Below are 20,524 nucleotides of genomic sequence, written 5' to 3' on the forward strand. Positions count from 1 at the left end.
TGACCACTATTTGAGCAAAATAGGAAAGCACACAAGTCATGTGCTTAAAAGTGTTGTACAGAGGTTGAGACACAACTTGAAGTTGTTGGAGGCGTGCGCGCTACACTTGCTTTTATTATTGGGTTTTCTGTCGACGTTCACCTTAAACGAAGCGAACTTACTCAAAAAAAAAGGCTCTATATTTCCCGATAAAGAAGTTTCTACTCATTGTTTCACGTTATTGTCGTGCGTTAATGAAAGCAGTGGCAGATTCGGTAATTGTGACAAAAACAACAGCAAAAACTGCTTGCTAGTTGAGTTTGTAAAAAAAAAAAGGATGAAGAAGCGAATAGACGCCGTTGTCGCGTTACTGAGTCTCCCCGATGACAAGTGTTTCCTCCATGGACCCATGAAGCGACACCGCGGCCGCCGTCTCGTCTTCGTTTTCTTCAGCAGATCTCAATGAAGCGCCGAGACAGTTCATTGCGTCGCTGGTGCTTTCTGCAACAGCAGCCTCGTTGCTCCCATGTCGCCTCTTCTTTTTCTCACGATGGTGGTGCCGATGACTCTTTCGTGCCTTGTCTTTTCTCTTTTTGCGCCTGTTAGCGTCGTCACCGGCTGGTGAAGTATCCGTGGCGGTGTTCTCCACTTCCGCCACTTCCTCTGAATCTGGCGCACTGTTCACCGCTTCCTCCTCGCTGTCAACCTCAGCCCGCGTGGTCTTCCGGGGCTTGCGGCGGGAGGAGGGCTTGAAAGTAGAGTCTGCTGCGCTCGGCACTGCTGCAAAAAGAGCCGCGTTCGTCTCCATTGTGCCACGAAGGGCGCCACTATCGCTTGTCTCACCAGGAAGGGGAATAACAGTGTGGTCCATCAGGTGCTGCATGCCTTTCTCTTCCATATACGCGTAGTCTGTGGCGGCGAAGTTGAAAAGAGCTCGTGAGCACCGGAGAGATACCTCGAATCCCAGGTAGGATTGCGCGCCGCTCAGCATTCCATTTGCCACCTCATCGGGAAGGGTTGCCCCAGCGCGAGCGTCTTGCATCTTCGCATACGAAGGATTGAAAAAGTCGTATACGATCTTGTCGCAAATGACGTAAAGAGGGCCGTGTGTTTTTTCTCCGTGAACAAGCACTTCACGCATGAGCAGGAGAAAAGCAACGTTGAAGAAGACCGTTTCGCAGCTGTTGTGCACAAGACCGTCCATGAGGAAGGTGAGCGCAAGGTTGACGTCCGCGTCATTTACGCGCCAGTGCCGCAGGGCTGAATAGATAAGACTGATATTTTTTGGTGTCGCAAGGCGGTGGAAATACCCACTCACGGAAACCTCTCGCTCGGAGCTGATCGTCGACAAAGCTGTGCGACTGCTTGATGCAATTGACGGAGGGCGCCCTTCTGAGAGCGCTCTTTCCGACCCACCAACCTCATATTCCTCCGCAGCAGCTGCGTCCTCCACGGGCTCAAAAACAGGCTCTGGAAGTTCATTTCCACTTTCTTCACAGACAATATCGGGAGCCGCTGAAGATGCCACATCGGTGCGTTTGTTCTCTTCCTCACCCTCTTCTTTTTTAACAGGTCGCTGTTTCCGGTAATCGTCGACGTCGTCGTCGTTAATCATATCGGCCATGTCTTGTAGCATTTCCTCTTGCATCTCCTCCAATGTGGCGGAGTCAACGCTTTCGTTGTCGTCTTGGTGTTCTACGCCGTCCATCTCTGTTGCCTCGCCGACAGGGACGCTGCCCTCATCCTTTGTTTTTTTGGGACGTTTGGGCAGAAGTAGATTACCTTTGTAACTGCACTTCTCCATTAATTGAAAAACAGAGAAAGTAAACAAGGTAAACTGTTGCGCTTTTCGGACGGCAATTACTCTGTTCGAATATTCGGTGAGTAGACCAAAGACGACTTTGATGTTCTCCTCCTTGTACAGCACAGAGGAGGCGAGGGCGTGCGCGGCAACTTCCACCGTCGGATCAGCCGCAATGTCGCCTTGCAGCAAAAGGTTCAGGACTAGCAGAATTTCGGATAAGTACCCCACAACATTCGTCACATCTTCACGGCGGCGGAGATCCTTGCAGTCGAGGAACGATCGCAGTACCGAGAATCCAAGCTCGAGGTCGGTGAGAGAAATGACCGACGAGATGCTCTGCCACTGCAGCGGAAAAACGGAGAGAAACGATATTTGTTCGCTCTTTAGTTGCTCGATAATAATTCGTACGTAGCGAAGCGTACACCGGCAGATGCTCATGTAATTAAGCACGTGCCTCAATTTTTGGTACAGAACAGTGTCGATGGGCGAGCTCACCTCGAGCGTTTCGCCAGAGCCCTTGTAGCCAGCGACCACCTCTCTGTGTTCTTTTGTAGCTCGCTCGACATTAATGGCTATTTCCTGGAGCTTGCTGAACGTCATGGCACTCAGCGGTTCAAACCCAAAACTCAGAAAGGAGTTGTTCTGCTGTGAAAGCTGTATTTTGGTTGGAAGAGGCAGGTTGCACTGAAGGGTTGCGCCTTGGAACATGCCTTTGATAAAGCGACCGCGCTTGCGCAGATCCATATCCTTCATCACCTCGAGCGGATCCTTTCTGCGCGAGCCTAGCAACGCGGAAACGCTTCCAATAGCTCGACCGCCATTTGAACTTCCGGCGCTCGCGCGCACCAAGATGCCGTTCGAGGTAACGGAGCCGTTGCGGCTTCTGGCAACAAAACGCCACTTCTCGCTGTTTCTCTTACAGTCGCGAAGCTGGTGCCCATTGCGCAGCGTATTCAGCAGTTGATCTGGTGTGGAAGCCTTCGAGAGCTCTAGCAATGTAAGTTGCGCGAGCTCCTCCGAGGGGATGGATTTTATTACGCTTGCGATAGATGCCAATGCAAGACAATTCCATTTCCACAGTTGCTCCTCACTTTCCAGCAAATTGTGAACTCGCTGCTGAAATTCTTGCTCAAGAGCTAGGTTGAGAGTGTCAGGTAGTTGCGACTCAGATGTAGAATCGTCGTCTTCCAAATCGACCTCGTCCTCCTCACTCACTAATTTAACTTCGTCAATTGCAGGGGAGGCTGTTTCGCCCGGTGCTGGAGCAGTATCGGGTTCACGAATCCCTTCAGAATCTGCTTCTCTGTTCGCTTCCGCAGTTTTATTCTCGGTTTGTACAGTGGCTACAGACGAAGTTTCTTGTATGCGGGAATAGTTTTGGTTAATTACGACAAGCAGCAATTCAATTCCGTGGTTTCGACAGAAAGCACCAATGATACGCTCTGCATCATTTTGATTGCCATCGAGCAGGTACGTAATCATTGTGAGAATGATTTCCAGAATGACAACATCTTCACGTTGTAACTCGCCGGAGGTGCGTTTTTCAGCAATAGGGGCGACACATTGCACCAAAAGAGCAAAAAATTCGTCTGTGCCGCACCTCGTCTTAATTCGTTGCAGAAGGTCTTTTTGTAACAATTCGTCTGCGCTGTACCGCGGTATTGGCAAGAGCATAACAGCTAATAACTTCAGTAGCTGTGGCAGCAGCGAGTCACTAAAACTCATTCCATGAGCTTTTAGCAGCGGAATGACTAGCTTCTCAGCCACCATCATTTCGCACAGAAAAACAAATTCTGTGCGGCTGATACCGGTTTCCGTCACGTTTGCGTTGCCGTCGTCTCGCTCGTAGTCTGTCTCTTCGTCACTTGCTTCGTCAAACATCTGGCGCTCGCGTAGAGCTTCGATTCGTTCAATGACGCGAGTGTGTTCACGCAGTAGACGATTCCTAAGCAGCTTTGCGGCAGAGCATGCCTCAACAACAGCCTTTTGGCTCGGGATGCGGTTTAAAGGAACATTCAGGGCGTCGACCGCGATAAGAATTTGTCGCTTGACTGCTTCAACAGACATTTTTGCGTTCGTTTTCTATCCCGTTTGCAAACTCTATGAAAGGGTTTCTATAACAATGTAGAATGCTAAAAGAAAAGCTCCTTTTATGTATAAGTGTATGGTGTTTTTACATGTCAAACATGAAAAACGAACTATTCGCCAAAGAACAAGTAGTTGTTATTTTAGTGAACTGGAAAAAAAAAGGCAAAAGATGGTGCAACGGGCTCACGTGAGACACAACCAATTAAATGTATTTATATTTTCAAACAGCGCTGAAGAGAAATGAAGGAAACAGAGAGTGAGAAGTTTTTCTTTGATTTTAGGTTCAGCTGCGAAGAATCATAATGCTACCTTTCAGTTTGAGAAAAGTAGCAGCCAATCAAAAACATTTAAGGACACTGACACCGCTGCAAAACACGATAGTACTGGAATAGGGGAAAACAACAACAGCAGACATCATACTGGAAATTGAATTTACCGAATAAAAGTAGCGGCATCGAGAATTTGTTAATATGCACTCAACTGCCTCTATAAACAAGAGCTTCAAGAGCGTTCTCTGACTTACAGCTTTGTGCATTGAGGAGAAAAACACAAGTGTTGAGCACTGTGTGAAACAGAAGGAAAGGCAATTGTCTAGCAGATGTTGATCGGAAAAGGGTGTTTCCTTTTTGAAGTGTGAGCGCCTTACACAACTGCGCTTCGTTTGAAAGCGTATTTCGTGACTTGCGCAAAAGGCAACTAAGTACGACCCCTTCTCCCTTCAGAATGGCTGTTTGAAAGGCGCGACAAAAAAGACAGGTTCAACCACTTTTTTTTTTCGCACCAGACAGCTATACAATTTTCTTTTAGCAGAACTACAATCATCGGGAGATGAACGCTTTTATTGTATTGGGAGGTATTTGCGACCTGGCGCTGCAACTTTCCGGCGACTGAGATTCTCGGCTTTCACCTGGCGCAACACGGTTTGAGAAGTTAAGTGCGCAGCGTTATTTCTCCGGTGTTGGCCTCTAAGATCGTTATGGACCGCTTTGGAATCAAATACGTTGTACACACGATGCCTCGTTCCACCTGCCAACTCATTAGCGAGTGCTCGCTCATGGAATGGTTGACGAACAAATCGGTTGAAATGCGCAGCTGTTGGCCGCCCGTCGGCGCGGCCTTTCCTTCGCAGCACTGTGCGGCGTGCACTAGCGCAAAAATAATTCTTAAACGGCATTGTATTCTACTTGTCGTTCATTTTGAGGGGGGAAAAAAAGAAGAGAAAAACGGACGGAAAGAGATGAGGGTAATCACTCCTGTCGCAAACATTTCTTGAAAGCCTTATGGATAGCAATGAAAGGCGAAAGCTCGAGGAGGCGCTGGGTTTTCTCCAGGCACAACAGTTAGTTGCTTATTTCACCGCCGTGTGTTAGATTTGCCACGGAGAAGAAGATCGCTTCTCTTTTATACAACTATTCCGCTTCGTTTTCTCTTAGCTCAAGTCAGCTGCGTGAAACAGACACCGATGACTTGCTGTTGTTTTCCTCTTTTCCGACAGGATTGCAGTTAGAAAGAAACAAGGCCTCTGAAGCGAAGTGAAAAACACCGTTCGTAATGTTTGGCAACAAGGCAATGGAACTAACGCAGCCAATTTTGGAGAACATGGTTGCACGATGGTTGCTTGGCCTTGCTCTCTCCGCTCTGCCCTGTCCGAATCCTCGGTTCAGTGCGAGAGTGTTTTCTGCTGTATACACTCTCGTTGTTCTTCCTTGTCCCCCTCCCCTCCTTTTCCTACAGTACCTCGATTCCCCCTTCCTGCTTCACAACATGTACTTCCCTGCCCAGTTCAACTCCAGGATTGCAAACCTGGAGCCGACCATTTTGCCACGCTGCTCTCGGAATCAGTATCTTTACGCCCGAACGCGTTTCCGACGTGCCTCAACTGCGCGTTTTCCAGTCTCCTTCGCGTTACTACATCGGAATACCAAGACGACTGCTAGAAAGCCTTTTGTGAAGACCACCCTTCCAGGCTTCGCAGGAAAGTAGCCGAACTACTTGAAGGCATGAAGCTTTGTTCCACTGTAAGTAGTCTTCGAAGGACTTCCCGTGCCAAGAAAACACTGGAAGCTCATGGATGCCTCAGTGGAAAAAGGCGAACAAGCTTCTCGATGAAGAACACATCGTTACAGTCTTCCAAGTCTATCCTCTAATCTTCTTTCGCTTCTCTCCCTCATTAACGCTTCTCCCTCCCTCTCCCTCTCTCTCTCTCTCTCTCTCGTTCATTTGTCATGCGTTTAGTTGAATCGCTCAGATCTCTGCATCTCCTCACAATTCCAATCTGCTGTCAATAACTCAAGATGGACGTCGAAATTGCTCTCAAGTGCCTTTTTGCCGTATTCATTGCGGTGTTCTTGGTAGTTACGTACGAGGCCCCCAAAACGGTGACAACGGCAGGAAAGAAGTAAGGGAAGTGGCGTCTACTGCGCCGTCGGTTCTCTGTTTCATGCATCTCAATAGGGCAAGTGTTGCTCTTTGGTCTCGTTTAGAGTATCAAGAATCGTCACCGACTGTCATGGGAAGTTCCATCCGGTGTTGCTTTACACATCAATGCGCACTCGATGTGAACAAGAGACGCAAGGGATGTTTCTAGCTTTCCTGAGACTGTATGTTTGAAAAACTGTGAAAATAAAAAGAATTCAATTACAAGTACCTGAACTGACGCCTCAGCGTTCAAAGCACTATGTAGCTGCTTGAGTGTCTCGCGTGTTGTTTCTGTGCAAGTAGTGCTAGATGTTGTTGCGGGTTTTCATGTGTGCTGTTCATATGTAAAGCAGCACCAGTAGCTGTTTGCTGGTCTGTTGGCAGAGGGTTGTGCTCTCTTTATGCTGGCTTCTCCCTCATTTTCCTCTCGTCGTTTTTACGCTGTTTTTCTGTTGAGTGGCAGTTTTGTAAAAAGAAGCTATTTGTTTTCGATTGTAGAGCACAATCTAATCACAAAGATCCACTCATCCACACCCACACCCACACCCACGCACATAATAAAATGGGCATTGAGATAACGCTGAAGTGTTTGTTTACCGTGTTTGTGGCAGTGTTTTTGGTCCTTACGTTGGAGGGCCCGCGTAAACCCGTTACTGCTATCATCACTCATCCGCGAATTGTTATCGACACAACAAAGCTGGACTATGGCTACTGTCACTCCTCTCCGACCGAGGTCGATGAAGGGACGACGTCACTGTTAACAGTGCTGAACCATATTACTGCGTCCCCATTCTTCCGTTACTTCAAGGTGAACAGCAACAAGCCTTGTCCTTATTGGGCCGTGAGCCTGCTGTGCACCGGCGCTGAAAACAAATGCGACGTGTGCAAGTGCGATGAGAATTCTATTCCGAAAGCGTTGCACTCTGATGTGGATATGAGCACCGTCGACACACCTGACGGCACCGTGGCGGAGTCCATATCGAAGCCAGGGAACCTCGATGACTGGGGCATGTGGCAAAAGACAGAAGACGGCGCAGAGTACGTCGATTTGGTCGCCAACCCGGAAGGCAACACTGGCTATACGGGGCCGTTGGCTGCACAGGTGTGGCGAGCTATCTACGCCGAGAACTGCCTTTCGCCGGAAGATGATGGCATGTGCCAGGAGGTTTCCATACTGCGGACTCTTCTCAGCGGATTGCACATGTCCATTAACATGCACGTGAGCACCAATTTTTACAAGGACCCGGAGCTCGCCTCTCCGCAACACAAAGCAGGCATCTACAATAACGACAACATCTCCTTTTACCCCAACTGCGAGATGTACAATCAACGTGTGGCTCCTTTCCCCGACTTTGTGGGCAATCTTTACATTCTCTATCAGTTCACTCTCCGCGCTCTGGCCAAGGCGAAACCGTTTTTCCTCAAGGATCTGAGTATCTTCAACACGGGTTTTCACGGCGAGGCGACCGCTACTGACTTGCAACTTCGCGAGAGCATCAAGGACCTCTTTGCCTCGCGCCTCCTCTGCTCCCCCACTTTTGATGAAAGCGCCTTCTTGGAATCGGAGAAAGGAAGAGAGCTTATTCCGCAATTCAAATCCATCATGCTCAACGTGACACATCTGATGGACTGCGTCACGTGCGAGAAGTGCCGCATTTGGGGAAAGCTTGAGACGAAAGGCATTGCGGTGGCAATGAAAATCATAATGAGCCGCGAGGACGAGCCCATTACCTTGGACAGATCTGAGATGGTCACTCTGGTCAACCTGGCGCGTCAACTGGCGTTTTCTGTCCGTAACGCACAACGCCTGGGCACCGTGTGCAAGGAGAGTACAAACAGTTGAGCGCTATTACCTTTGAGCGAGTTCAATGATGGGCTTTATTATTATTATTATTATTATTGTTGTTTTCTAATTCAGAAGAGCGTCTTCGATTATTGTACGTGCGTTTCAGCAACAAAAAGAACGCGAATTCAATGGGCTATCATTATTGGTTTTTAAAAAATGGTACTTTTTTGGGGGGCTCAGAACTTCTCGTTTTGCTCAAGCACTTATGTGGTACATAGCGACTCTTTTTTTTTCTTGCCTATCAATTCAAAACAGTACTTGATCAAGCATTCTCGTAAAGTGCTTTACGCAAACAAGAATTTCTGCCACTCGCACCACTGACAGAATTGAAGTGGACAGTTGCTCTGCACATGGATGCGGATTGCTTTTTGAGGAACTATTCCCGGGTTATTTCCCTGTGGCTACGCAAGATGTAATTAGTATTGATACGAGCGTTTACGATTGTAGTAATACAGATACTTTTTTTTCATTTTATGAAACAATTTCTCCCCCTAAGATCGGCATAATATAATACTTTACCTCCTCTATGTCATCTCCATTTTTCTTTTTTGTGCTTTAACGCAGATGTCATAGACTTTTACGCATAGAACACGAGCTATACAGCTTTTTCAGAAGCTATCTTTTTTTCTCCTGCTACTTTCGCTCCACACTTTAAAAAAAACGCTTTTTTTTGGACCTTCAGCAAAATATACCGTAGAAACTGCAGTTTGACTTTTACTCACGGAACCAAGGATGTCTGAGAAAAGCAGCAACGATGCGACCAGCCGCCGACAGGCTCACAATGCAACTGCGCCAAACTTCGACGAGTCTCAAGAGGATCGATGGAAGTCTCTGAGAGAGGAGGTACTTGCATCGGATGAAGATGCCGAACTTCCGTCATCTGGAGATCTTAAAATTCCCCAGCTCCCTTCTGCGAAAAAAGTTGCCGTCAAAAAAGTCAGAAAAGCTCCAGCGCTTCCAAAAGTCCAAAAGTCAAAACAGCAAACACTCGAGCAGGCAACGGTCGACATCAACATGGAGCGGCTGATGAGGAATTACGAGATCGACGAGAGCGTTGAGAGTGAGGATGACTTTGATGTCACGCATTTGCTGCAAGGCGGTGATGGTTTGGACAACGGGAGTGACGATGAGGACAACGGACACCTCAACGCCGCGGAGTTCTTGGCTCGATTTGCCAATGCAGGCACTGAAGTCTCTGTGCCCGTTGCCGAGCCAAAGCGTGAGCTGGAACCGGAGGTGAATAACACCGTGGTGAAACTAGAGGATGAGTCGTTCAACTTTACTGGCGGGAAGCTCGCGCAAGCTCCACGCGCTAAGAAAGCACTGCCCAATGACGGGACCGGGTACTGTAGCGTTGACAAGCCGAAACAGGACATTGAACTGAAAGCTAAGCTAGCTCCTCAGAGCGAACCTTCTCATCTTTCTTCTGCTGCCAGCACGACCACAAAAGCTGGTGAGATGACGGAGGGAATGTTCTACTGGTTTGACGCCCGTGAGCAGCCGCACACGCTCTCTGTTGACCCTGGCTCGCTGTTCCTCTTTGGCAAGATGTCCGTGGAAAAGAACGGACATCTTACTTACCCATCGTGTTGTGTCCGCGTGCGAAACATGTATCGGAGCATGTTCCTGCTGCCGAAAGAAGGATCTAAGCACGCGGATGTGGTGAAGGAGATTAACGACATCTGCCGGAATCAAGGCATTGAGCAGCGACGCATCAAGTTCGTGGAACGATACTATGCTTTCGAGGAGCCGGACGTGCCGCGCGAGAGGGCCGTGTGGGCAAAGCTGCGTTATCCCGGGCGCTTTCCCCCTTTGAGCGCCAAAGGCCCTTTCCGTCACATCCAGGTTATCATGGGATCATCGTCGTCGCTCTTGGAGCTCTTTTTGATAAAGCGCAAGTTGAAGGGCCCATGTTACCTGCACATCGCGGGTCTTGCCGCCTCCGCCAACCGCATCTCGCACTGCGCACTAGAGTTTACCGTAGAGACTCCCAAGAACATCCGTGTAGAGGAGGCGAAACTGCCGGTGCCACCGTTCACGTTGGCGAGCATTCAGCTGCATGCGCAGTTGGACAGCAAAGGTGCGTGCAACGAGATCCTAATTGCGTCTGTGGCTATCTACAAGGACGTGAACATTGAGAACAACCTCCGCTACATCCCAGAAAAAATTCTGACCGGTCTGCGCCCCGGCTCGGTAGACACGCCTCTGCCTTTCGACTTGGAGAGCTTCTGCAACGCAAAGGGGCTGCCGGGCGTCCGGCGCTTTCCGACGGAGCGCGCGCTGCTCGAGTGGCTTTCCGTGCAGCTTGGCGAGATCGATGCGGACATGATGATCGGCCACAACTTCCTGGGGTTCACCCTCGACACCCTCTTGCGTCGCTACCAGGAACTAAACGTGGGGTCGTGGTCGACAATTGGGCGGCTCGACTTGAAACGACATCCACGCCTGCAAGGTGGCGCGGCGAACGTCAATCAAGAGAAGGAGACATGCATTGGCCGCCTCGTAGTCGACTCGTACTCGCTTGCCCGGGAGCACTTCAAGACGGTCAACTACAAACTCCTCTCTCTCGCCGAACAGATGCAGCTACAGGGGATCACGAAAGGCAACAGCAGCTTTGAGCCGGGCACGTCGACGCTCACGCCAGCAATGCTGTCCGTGTCCAAGGACGTCTACGACATTCTCCTGCAAGTCTGCAACTGCGCCGTCCTGTCGACCGCGGTGGTGTCGCACCTGGACATGATCCGCCTCACGAAGCGACTCACCACCATTGCCGGAAACTTGTGGAGCCGCACGCTCTTCGGTGCCCGTTCGGAGCGCATCGAGTACCTGTTGCTGCACACATTCCACGATTTGAAGTTCATCACTCCCGATCGCTACGTGCAGGACTTAAAGCGCGGCCGTGACGACGACGAGGAGGACGAGGGCAAGCGCAAGGCGAAGTACCAAGGCGGCATGGTGCTTGACCCGAAGTGCGGCCTGTACTCCGACTACATCCTTCTGCTCGACTTCAACTCGCTGTACCCGTCACTAATACAGGAGTTCAACATTTGCTACACCACCGTGGATCGCGAGGGCCGCAGCGAAGTCGATGTCCCGCCCCCGGAGAACTTGATCTGCTCCACCTGCGCCTCCGCCGGGCTGTCCGCGCCGTGCCTGCACAAATGTGTTCTGCCGAAAGTGATCAAGAGCCTCGTTGACAGCCGCCGTGAGGTGAAGCGTCTGATGAAGTCGGAGCGCGACCCCAACAACCTCGCCTTGCTCGAGATTCGGCAGAAAGCGCTCAAGCTCACAGCGAACAGCATGTATGGCTGTCTCGGCTTTGAGTACTCCCGCTTCCACGCGCAGCCGCTGGCCGAGCTTGTGACGCGTCAAGGTCGCCTTGCGCTGCAGAGTACGGTGGACCTCATCCCCCAGTTGAACCCCTCGCTGCGCGTCATTTACGGCGATACCGACTCCGTCATGATCCAGACGGGCATTAGAAACGATATCAAAGCCGTGCGCGATCTGGGCTTGGAGCTTAAGGCGAAGATCAACAAGCGTTATCAAAGCTTGGAGATCGACATCGATGGCGTTTTCCGCGCTATTCTGCTGCTCAAGAAGAAAAAATACGCCGCCCTGACCGTGACGGATTGGCAGGAGGAGGGCAAAGCCTACAAGAAGGAGGTGAAGGGGCTGGACATGGTGCGACGCGACTGGTGCCCGCTGTCGAAGCGGGTGAGCGACTCGGTGCTGAGCCGCGTGCTGAACGCCGAGGGCAGCGAGGACATCTTGGACTACGTCATGAATTACATGCGCGGCGTTGCCGAGCAGGTCCGCGATGGCCGCTACCTGCTCGACGACTTTGTCATCTCGAAGAGCCTCACGAAGGAGCCGGAGGCGTACCGGGGAAACAGCTTCCCCCACGCCACCGTGGCGCTGCGCATGAAGCAGCGCAAGGAGCTGGTGCGCGTCGGCGACTTGATCCCCTACGTCATCTGCACCGGTGAGAGGTTGAGTGACAAGGCGTTTCACGTGGAGGAGGTGCGGCAAAACAGCCAGCTTCACATCGACGCCGAGTGGTACCTCAGCGCGCAGATCTACCCGCCGGTGATGCGCTTGTGCGAGCACATCCAGGGCTTCTCGAACGCGCAGCTAAGTGAGGCGATGGGTATCGCTTACCACAGCACCGCCAAGCCGGGGGAGGAGGAGGAGGCCAACACAATGAACGACTTTTCCCACAGTTCCCTCTTCCAGAATCGCAGCTTGGAGGAGTGCTTCCCCACTGCGCTGCCGCTGCAGGTGGTCTGCACCCACTGCCGGCTCATGACGCCGATTAACCCACACGCTCGTGTGATGGCGGTGCTTGCGGACCCCGCGAGACAGCAGGACCGCTTCGACCTCTACGTGTGCACCAGCTGCCGCAAGTCGCTACCGGTAGACTACGTGGCCAACTGCTTCACCCAGACGTGCTACAGCATCATTCGCCAGTTCTACGAATGCGGCGGCACCGCAGCGGCGGTGAGGGCGGTGAGAACGCAGTTCACGTACTACCGCGCCCTCTTCGACTTGCCACACGCGCCAGGGTGTTCCACGCGCGTGAAGGACGCTCATTACTACCAGGCGCGGCGGTGCCTCGGCGTGGATCGACGACTTTACACCCTCGCTGAGGCGGCGGACCCTGGCGTGAAAGAGGTGGCGGACCCGGTGGACCCGCTGAACGCCGCCGCCGAGACCATATACAAGCGCATCGACCACCTTTTCGTGAGCCTGGACTCTCTCTTCGCCGGCATCTAAGTAAACGAGGACTGAGGGCGGCGCCTTCTGCTTCCTCTTCCATTAAATAGGGCCCCAAGGTCGTCAGTGCTCGAGAGCACTTTTCTTGCTTGCCTGATAGAACAGAAGTTACATAGATACATAGAATTATTTTTATATGCGTTAGGAATGCGTAGATGAACGAATAGCAGTCGACAACGCCCGACACACACACACATACACTCACTCTCTTATTGTGGCCCTTTTTATCTATTGGTTTTTGTTTTTGTTTGTAGGAAGGTACCAGCTGGTCCATGAACAAAGACACATGTTTTGTGGTGGGGGGCGTGAGGGGCGCTATTCAATACGTCCGACAAAAGATCCTTTACTGTTCTCATGCCGACTTTTTTGTACTTGCTGCACTTGTGAAGCATTCTTTAAGAAAGAAGGCAGCGCTTGCTGCTGCGGCGCAGATGCGGCTACGCAACGTTATCTTCTTCTGGAAAGAAGTATTTCTGCCGAGTCCAATGCCTCTTCTTTTTTCTCTTCATGTCACGGAACGCCTTGGCTGTGGCTGTTGGGTCTCGTTTACGACAATGCTGTGCGCGTACATCACAGGAATCTGACTCACCTCCTTTCGGTATACTGCCGTTGTCGCGCCACCTCTAAAGCAGCATCGAAGCCATTAGGTGCAAAGGACATCGAGCCTTTCTCAGATGAACGCATTCAATTCTCTTCCCTGTTCCTTCTCCTCCTTTATCTGCCATCGAGCGACGGCACGTACGTATCGAAAGAAAAAGGGTTGTCTCGTATAATCCGTGGTTCTTTTTTTCAGTGTTTGTTGGCTTCTTCCCCCCCCCCCCTCTACCACTTTCGTCAGCGGAGCGCATCGTTCGATTGTAACTGCGATGGCGCAAAACCCAAAGATGATCGAACGCCGGATGGTGTTCGGCGTCTGCGAGGATGTCAAGGACGGTATCCACTACCTAGACGAGGACTACATTGTGTGGATCGCCGGGGAGAGCGTGGTGCTGCTCGATACGCAGCAAGGCTCCCAGGAGCTTATCCCATGCACGTCGGCCTGCGAGGGCGTCACCGCCATGGCCCTCGCGCCGAATCGCCGCCTGCTCGCCGTGGCCGAGTCGGGCAAGTCGCCATCGGTTGTCATCTACCTCTTTGACCCCGCCGCATCCCCCCGCATTAAACGGCGGTCCATTCTGCACCTTTCCGACGTCGGCTCGCACGAGTACGTCTCGCTGTCCTTCTCGCATGACGGGCGTTACCTGGTCGCACTTGGCGGCTTTCCGGAGTGGAAGCTGGTCTACTGGGATGTCGAGAAGCACAAGATGCTGGCCCACAGCACTGCCCTGGAGAACACCCTGGAGGCCAAGGACGTGCGCCACCTCAACCAGTGCTCTATTGCCCCACGCGATCCCGCGCTGATCTGCGTGTCGGGCCGCGGCTGCGTGAAGTTCTTCTCGTACGCCGACGGCCATCTCTTTCCCTCCTCAGGCGGTGTGGAGGCAGCGGAGGTGCATTACCTCGCCCACAGCTGGTTAATGGAGGACGCGAACCGACTGGTCGTCTCCACCGACAACGGCGACCTCCTCTTGTTCGAGGACAAGCAGTATCAGCACCCGCTGCCGCTCTCGCCGTCGGACGGCATTGCGATTACCGCGCTCGCCTCGTACACAAAAGGCTTCGCCTGCGGAGGTGACATGGGCCTCATCACGCTGTTTGAACGGACGCGCAGCAAGGAGATGTACCGCAAGGTGCGCACCTTCCGCTTCAACGCCGACGGCACCCAAGGGCTCTCGGGAGACCTAACCACGGCGTCGAAGATTGGGGCGGAGGTGCCGGTGATCCGCGCTTTCACCTTCACCCCGCCCCCGGCGGAGGAGATGCTGGCCTTCCTCACGAGCACGAAGCAGATGTACGCCCTGAACGTTCCCAACGCGGACTTTACGAAGGCGGAGGACATGGTCTTTCAGCCGGTCGGACAGCCCTTCCACACGAGCAGCATCGCGGCGGTGGACACGTGTGCGCAGCGCCCGTTGGTGGCCACCGCCGGCCGCGACGGCAGCGTCTTCCTGTGGAACACCATCACGAACGTCGTGGAGCTACGCAAGAACTTCCGGGCGGAGATTTTAAGCATGGCGATGCACCCGTCCGGGCTGCACATGATCATCGCCTTCACCGACTCCCTGCGGGTGTACAACATATACGAGAAGGATCTGTGCGAATACAAGCGGCTTAGTATCCGTAACTGCGTCGCCTGCTGCTTCAGCCACGGTGGGCAGTACTTCGCTGTGGCAAACTCCACCATTATCCACGTGTACTACTCCTACACCTGCGAGCTGCTGGGTCATCTGCGGGGACACAACAGCAAGGTGCGCAGTCTCAGCTTCGTGCCGCCGGACGACACCCGCCTCATCTCCTCCGGCGCGGACGGCGCCGTCTTCGAGTTCAGCCTCTGCGACTACCACAAGGTGCACGACAACATCGTGAAGGCGGTCACCTACCACTGCGCGGCGGCCGACGTGCAAACCGTCTGGGCCGCCGGCAGCGACCGCAAGCTGCGGCAGCTGGATCGTGCAACCATGCAGCACATCGTCGAGTACGGCCTGAACAACGCGTCGATGCGGTGCATGTCGGTGAGCAAAAACCTGAAGCTGCTGTTTGGCGGCTGCGACGATGGCACGGTGCGCGTGTACAACACCTACCTCGGCGAGAAGCTCATCGGGTCGGGGGGCGAGCGCGTCGGCACCGCAGGCGGGGGCGGAGACGGGGCGGGCGGCAGCGCCGGCGGTGGCGGTCCGCGCATCGTCGCCGCCCCGCGTGACATCACCATCGAGTCGCACATCACCCACATCGGCCACGTGAACGCGCTGACGCTGTCCTACAACGAGGAGATGCTTATCACGGTGGGCGACGACGGCATGGTGGTCTTCTGGGACGTGGTGGCGCCGCACCGCGGCACGGTGAAGGAGCTCGCGTACACGACAGAGCTGCTCGTCGACCGCCGCGATTTGGACGCCACGATGGGCCTCCTGCGTAACTTGACGGAGCAGGTGACAGACTTGAAGCACCGCATGGCACAGCAGCAACTCAAGCAGGAGCGTCAGCACGAGGAGCAAATCGCGCACCTGGACGAGGAGTACAGCGGGGAGATGGTGAAGCAGAAGGACCACATCGCGGCGCTGGAGGCGGCGAAGAGTGAGCAGGCGATTCGCTTCACCGAATTCATGGTGGAGCTGGAGCAGAAGTCGGCCCAAACCTACCAACAAACGGAGGATGACTACCGCTGCAAACTGGAGTCACTCAACAGCCGCGCCGACCAGCTGCGCCACCTCATCGCAGAGGAAAACGCGAAGCACATCAGCGAGAAGACGACGCTGAAGACGGAGGCCGAAGCGCAGCACCGCAAAGACAAGCAACGGCAACGGGAGGAGTTCCAAGGACTGGACGAGGAGCGACACCGCATCGCGACGGAGAAGGAGCGCAATGACGCCGAAACGGAGGCGATGTCGAGGATGATCGAGGAGGACAACGACACGGAAATCGTCAAGGCAAAGGAGTACTACGAGAAGCGCTACCGGGAGCAGGAGGAGGAAGCAGCCGCCCTGCAAGCAGCCAACAACACCCTCCTTTCCAAGGAGAACTTAAGCCGCGCCGAGCTGGAGGCGAAGATGGCGGACGTTACGGAGAAGCTGCGGCAGCAGACGGTGCTCGAGTCGCACATCGAGTCCGCCAAGCGCGATATCGAGGCCTTGACGAATGAGCTGCGGGAACGCGGGGAGACAATCGCCGACAAGGATCGGCGCATCCAGGACCTGCGCACCAAGAACCAAGAGCTGGAGAAGTTCAAGTTTGTGCTCGAGTACAAGCGGAAGGAACTCAAGACGCAGATTCAGCCCAAGGACAACGAGATCAACGCCTCCAAGGAAAAACTGGCGCACATGGAGTCCGAGACAGGGCAGTACGAGGCGAGCAACGAGCACCTTGTGCTGCAAATCAAGAGTCTGCGACAGAAGCGCGCGGCCCATCAGAAGGACCTGGACTGCGTGGCGGGCAAGATCGCAGAGGCAAAGGCCTACCAAAGCCGCATGTGGGCAGAGATAGGGGACACCTACAGCGAGTACCAAGCTACTAAGGACAAAAAGCGTCTCAAGGCGATGGCGAAGGCCCTGCATGACAACTACACTTCTGGCCGGAAGCCGGCGAATCAGAAGCTCTTCAACTCCGCCGGCACCGCCACGGACGAGGTGAGGGACTACCACCGAGAGCGTGATCACCTCGAGGGTAACCTGGCTAGCCTCAAGAAAAAGATCGCCAAGGATGAGGAGAACCACCGCGCGGAGAAGCAGTGCATCACGACGGAGAACGTCATCCTCGTGAAAGAGATCAACGACCTACGTAAGGAGGCGCGGACGCTGGCGGCGAAGGCGGGGGTGGTGCGTCCCACCGACCCGAACGGCGTCTCCGTGTACGAGGCGGAGTACGCGCGTGAGGCGCAGATCCAGCACTCCGAAATCGGTCGTCTGCGCAACATCGTCGAGCAGCTAGAGGCGCAGGTCAAGGCGAAGGGGCTTCCGTTGCCCGTGCCGAAAACGTAGCTGCGCGAATGCGAGGACCTCCCCCCCAAAAAAAGACGCGTTTCGTCCTACGTCGTTTCCTGCAAACAAGATGTACCTTTTACAATATTATTAATCTCTACTTTTAGATCCTCGCGTGCCTACGCCTTTCGATGTACAAAAGCGAACGCATTCTGACGAGATGTATTGAACGAATGCGACATTGCTGCTGCCGTATGTACACGTGAACCGAACCTACTCCTTTTTCTGTTTTAGACAAGTAGCTCTTGTTCCCAGTTAACCTAAGTTTCACTTGAGTATATATTGAAGCCGCAACGATGCGCGGAGGTGCGTAAGTATTTTGCGGGTTTCATGCAGGAGGAAATTGGTTTCGCGCTCTTCGTGTTGGCTTTCATAGAAGGCCGTCTTCTCATCGTCTGCGAGGCGAATGCCCGCTGAAGAAAGACGAAGAAGAAATGAGAGAGAAACTGCGAACTCACTCTGCACCCCTTCATGTGTGGCTGTGCGTTGGCACTACGAGCTTGGGATTTGAGAGAGCTGCGTTTCGACGCATAGGCGTTCTCGGCCGGTGCAAAAATCTTTAGCCGCCTCATTCTCTCCTTTCATTGTTCTTCCTGTTCTTTGTTTTGACGCTGGCTTCAACGACAATGCGCGTTTGATGCAGCCTTCCTTTTTTTTGCTTTTGACTTTTCTGTGGCTTTGTGCTCGACACTGCGGGCGACGGAAGGAGATTCCTGACGGCATCTTCGCGCCCATACGTATTTCTTTTCTTCAGTCACTTCTCTGTTTCCTTCTTCTACCCCCCCCCAAAAGGTCGTGTTGCTACCACAAAGAGAAGCGTTAGTCCGTTTCTTGTGTGCAGCGATGCTGTCCAGCACGGCACTTACCAGGTGCTTCGCATCACTGGCCGTAGCCTCCGCCACCACCTTCATGCAGGAACACGCGGCGGACGCACCGGCAGCGGCTGAGGTGGAGCCGGTGTTGTGGATCGACGACGTCGCACCTGCCCAGAAGGCGTTGGAAGAGCACATTCGGAGTGCGGCGTACAAGGAGCTGCACCGCCCTGCCCTGACGACCTCCGCGATGGGCCTCTTTGGTGGGGAGCCCGGGTTTGAGAAGGCGTATCGAGTGTGGGTAGACCCCGACCGGCCGCACATGAAGCACGTGTTCAACCAGACCGCGCTGGCGAAGAACCTGCGCTACACCCGTTACGGCTACTTCAAGCGTGACATGCACCTCCTCGACATCGACAAGCTGGTGCGCCACGCCCGCATGCTGCCCACGCCGAACCGCCTCCTGACCGACTTTCTGTATCAACGCGTGCCGATGCCGGACAAGAGCTGTGCGGCAATTCTGCGCTATCAGCTAGAGCAGCTGACGTTGATTGAGGACTGGCAGCGGGTGGCGAGCTTCGCGTGCGCCGAGGAGATCTTTGAGCGGATGGTTGTGACGAACATCCCACCCGTCGACGTCGGCCCCGAGACGCACGCGGAGATGATTCGCTGCTGTGCCGTCTGCGGGGCGTGGGAGAAAGGCTGGGACGTGTACCTGCAGCGTGCGCGTGAGCTGGAGGCGGAAGCGGCGGGCAAGTCTGTCGAGGCCTTTACCCTCTCCACATACTTCTTCGACGCCGTGTTAGAGTTGTGCGTGGCGTGCAAGAAGCCGGCGGAGGGGATGGCGGTGATGACGGAGGTTATTCAGCGGCACCTGCGTCCGCGCCCTTCGATGCTGGCCAAGACGATGATTCTTGTCTCAATGGCAGCGGAGCAGCTCCAACCCGCTTCTGTGAAGGCGTCGGCAGCTGCTGCAACAGCTTCTGACGAGGAGGCAGCGCCTCCGGATACCGCCTCCGCCTCTCCTCTGACGCACGCGGACGAGGCGCGAGCGGATCTCGACACGTACCTGGCGCGTGGGCTGGATGCGTGGTCCTTGTACGACTTCTACGCCCTCCAGCGCAGCACTGGGTGCGTGGAGGCCTACATGCGCATGGGCGCGATGCTGCAGAGACCAACCCTCGTCCTCGAGGCGCTCAGCTTCGCGGACGGGGCGAATATCCGCGTCTCACTCGAGTGCTACTACTGGGCTGTGTACGCTCTCCGTACGGTGCCTGGTATGGGCGACTACCTGATCGATCTTTTTGGCCAGCTGCCTCAGCGGGGACTGTCTGCTGATTATGTGCTCTACACGTTGGCCTTCCTTTACTGCGCCCTGCAGGCCGACGGCGAGCTGGCCGTCTCCGTGTATCGGCAGTTTTACCAGCACAGCGATATCAACCCAACACCGGAGATGACGCTGCTGTTTGTGCAGGCGTGTGCTGTCAGTGCGGAGAGCACAGTGGAGATGCTTGTGTGCTGTGAGGCCATGATTCGGCGACTGGAGGAGGTGGGCAGTGCGGTTGACAACATCGATGCCATCTACGACCAATGCATCGAGCTGGCGGCCCACGTCGGTGCGGTGAGCGCGGCGCACAGCAAGGTGAAGAAGCTCGTGAGTTTTGGCAAGTCGCTGACGACGCGCATCTTGAACTCGCTGCTCCTGGCAAACGCGCAGTCGACGGACGGCTCGCTGAGGATGTCGGCAGAAATAATCCGCCTGTACACCCTGCTGGGGATTGGTGTGAACGACGACACTCTAACCTGTCTCACGATGTGTCAGGCGGCACACGGGACATCCAGTGAAGTGGACGCGTTTTGCAGGTCCGTCGAGGCGGCGCAGGCGGCGAGCCCAACGGGGACGCTTGGCGAGGATGCGGAGGCCGTCATTGCCGATACCCCACCGCATCAGCTGCGGCAGCTCAAGACGGCATGGCGTCTGCGTCCGCGAGACATGATGCTGCGTCGCTTTGGTCAACACACCAAGCCACCGGGCAAGGAGCAGGTGGGCAGCATGTTGGGCAGCACCGTTCCGTTTGGGCGTTCACCAGGCGAGCGGAAGGTGTAGCGCTCACGATGGTGGGGTACTAGGAGCTGTCCCGCTGAAAGGTCGCCGGCTTTGTCTTCTCCTTATTGGTGGCGTACGTGCATGTCGTTTGTGTTTCTTACTGGACTTTTGATCATAACAGTG

The 20,524-nt window shown here is 54.0% G+C and overlaps 5 protein-coding genes across 7 annotated transcripts; 4 read left to right on the forward strand and 1 right to left on the reverse strand.

Moving 5' to 3' along the window:
* Window positions 1-346: 346 nt before the first annotated feature.
* ABB37_06803 (hypothetical protein) lies at window positions 347-5,055 on the reverse strand (the record flags this gene model as incomplete). Of its 2 annotated transcripts, none has more annotated exons than XM_015805218.1 (1): window positions 347-5,055. In XM_015805218.1, exon 1 carries the CDS (start codon window positions 3,848-3,850, stop codon window positions 347-349), a length of 3,504 nt encoding a protein of 1,167 aa, XP_015656511.1. In that variant the 5' UTR covers window positions 3,851-5,055. The 2 variants fall into 2 exon arrangements, with proteins under 2 accessions (XP_015656511.1, XP_015656510.1); XM_015805217.1 differs by having other exon boundaries at window positions 347-5,052.
* A 1,695-nt stretch (window positions 5,056-6,750) lies between these two features.
* Window positions 6,751-8,132, forward strand: ABB37_06804 (putative endoplasmic reticulum oxidoreductin; the record flags this gene model as incomplete). 2 transcript variants are annotated; one of them, XM_015805219.1, is made up of 1 exon in its annotated part: window positions 6,751-8,132. In XM_015805219.1, exon 1 carries the CDS (start codon window positions 6,852-6,854, stop codon window positions 8,130-8,132), a length of 1,281 nt encoding a protein of 426 aa, XP_015656512.1. In that variant the 5' UTR covers window positions 6,751-6,851. The 2 variants fall into 2 exon arrangements, with proteins under 2 accessions (XP_015656512.1, XP_015656513.1); XM_015805220.1 differs by having other exon boundaries at window positions 6,763-8,132.
* Window positions 8,133-8,867: 735 nt separating this feature from the next.
* Window positions 8,868-12,908, forward strand: ABB37_06805 (putative DNA polymerase I alpha catalytic subunit; the record flags this gene model as incomplete). The annotated part of the gene is made up of 1 exon (XM_015805221.1): window positions 8,868-12,908. The coding sequence occupies one exon, from the start codon at window positions 8,868-8,870 to the stop codon at window positions 12,906-12,908; it is 4,041 nt and encodes a 1,346-aa protein (XP_015656514.1).
* Window positions 12,909-13,658: 750 nt separating this feature from the next.
* Window positions 13,659-17,482, forward strand: ABB37_06806 (hypothetical protein; the record flags this gene model as incomplete). The annotated part of the gene is made up of 1 exon (XM_015805222.1): window positions 13,659-17,482. Exon 1 carries the CDS (start codon window positions 13,775-13,777, stop codon window positions 17,480-17,482), a length of 3,708 nt encoding a protein of 1,235 aa, XP_015656515.1. The 5' UTR covers window positions 13,659-13,774.
* A 641-nt stretch (window positions 17,483-18,123) lies between these two features.
* Window positions 18,124-20,401, forward strand: ABB37_06807 (putative mitochondrial hypothetical protein; the record flags this gene model as incomplete). The annotated part of the gene is made up of 1 exon (XM_015805223.1): window positions 18,124-20,401. Exon 1 carries the CDS (start codon window positions 18,326-18,328, stop codon window positions 20,399-20,401), a length of 2,076 nt encoding a protein of 691 aa, XP_015656516.1. The 5' UTR covers window positions 18,124-18,325.
* Between the last annotated feature and the right edge of the window lie 123 nt (window positions 20,402-20,524).

Source organism: Leptomonas pyrrhocoris (assembly GCF_001293395.1).
Source record: "Leptomonas pyrrhocoris isolate H10 chromosome Unknown, whole genome shotgun sequence".
NCBI classification, from domain to species: Eukaryota; Euglenozoa; class Kinetoplastea; order Trypanosomatida; family Trypanosomatidae; genus Leptomonas; species Leptomonas pyrrhocoris.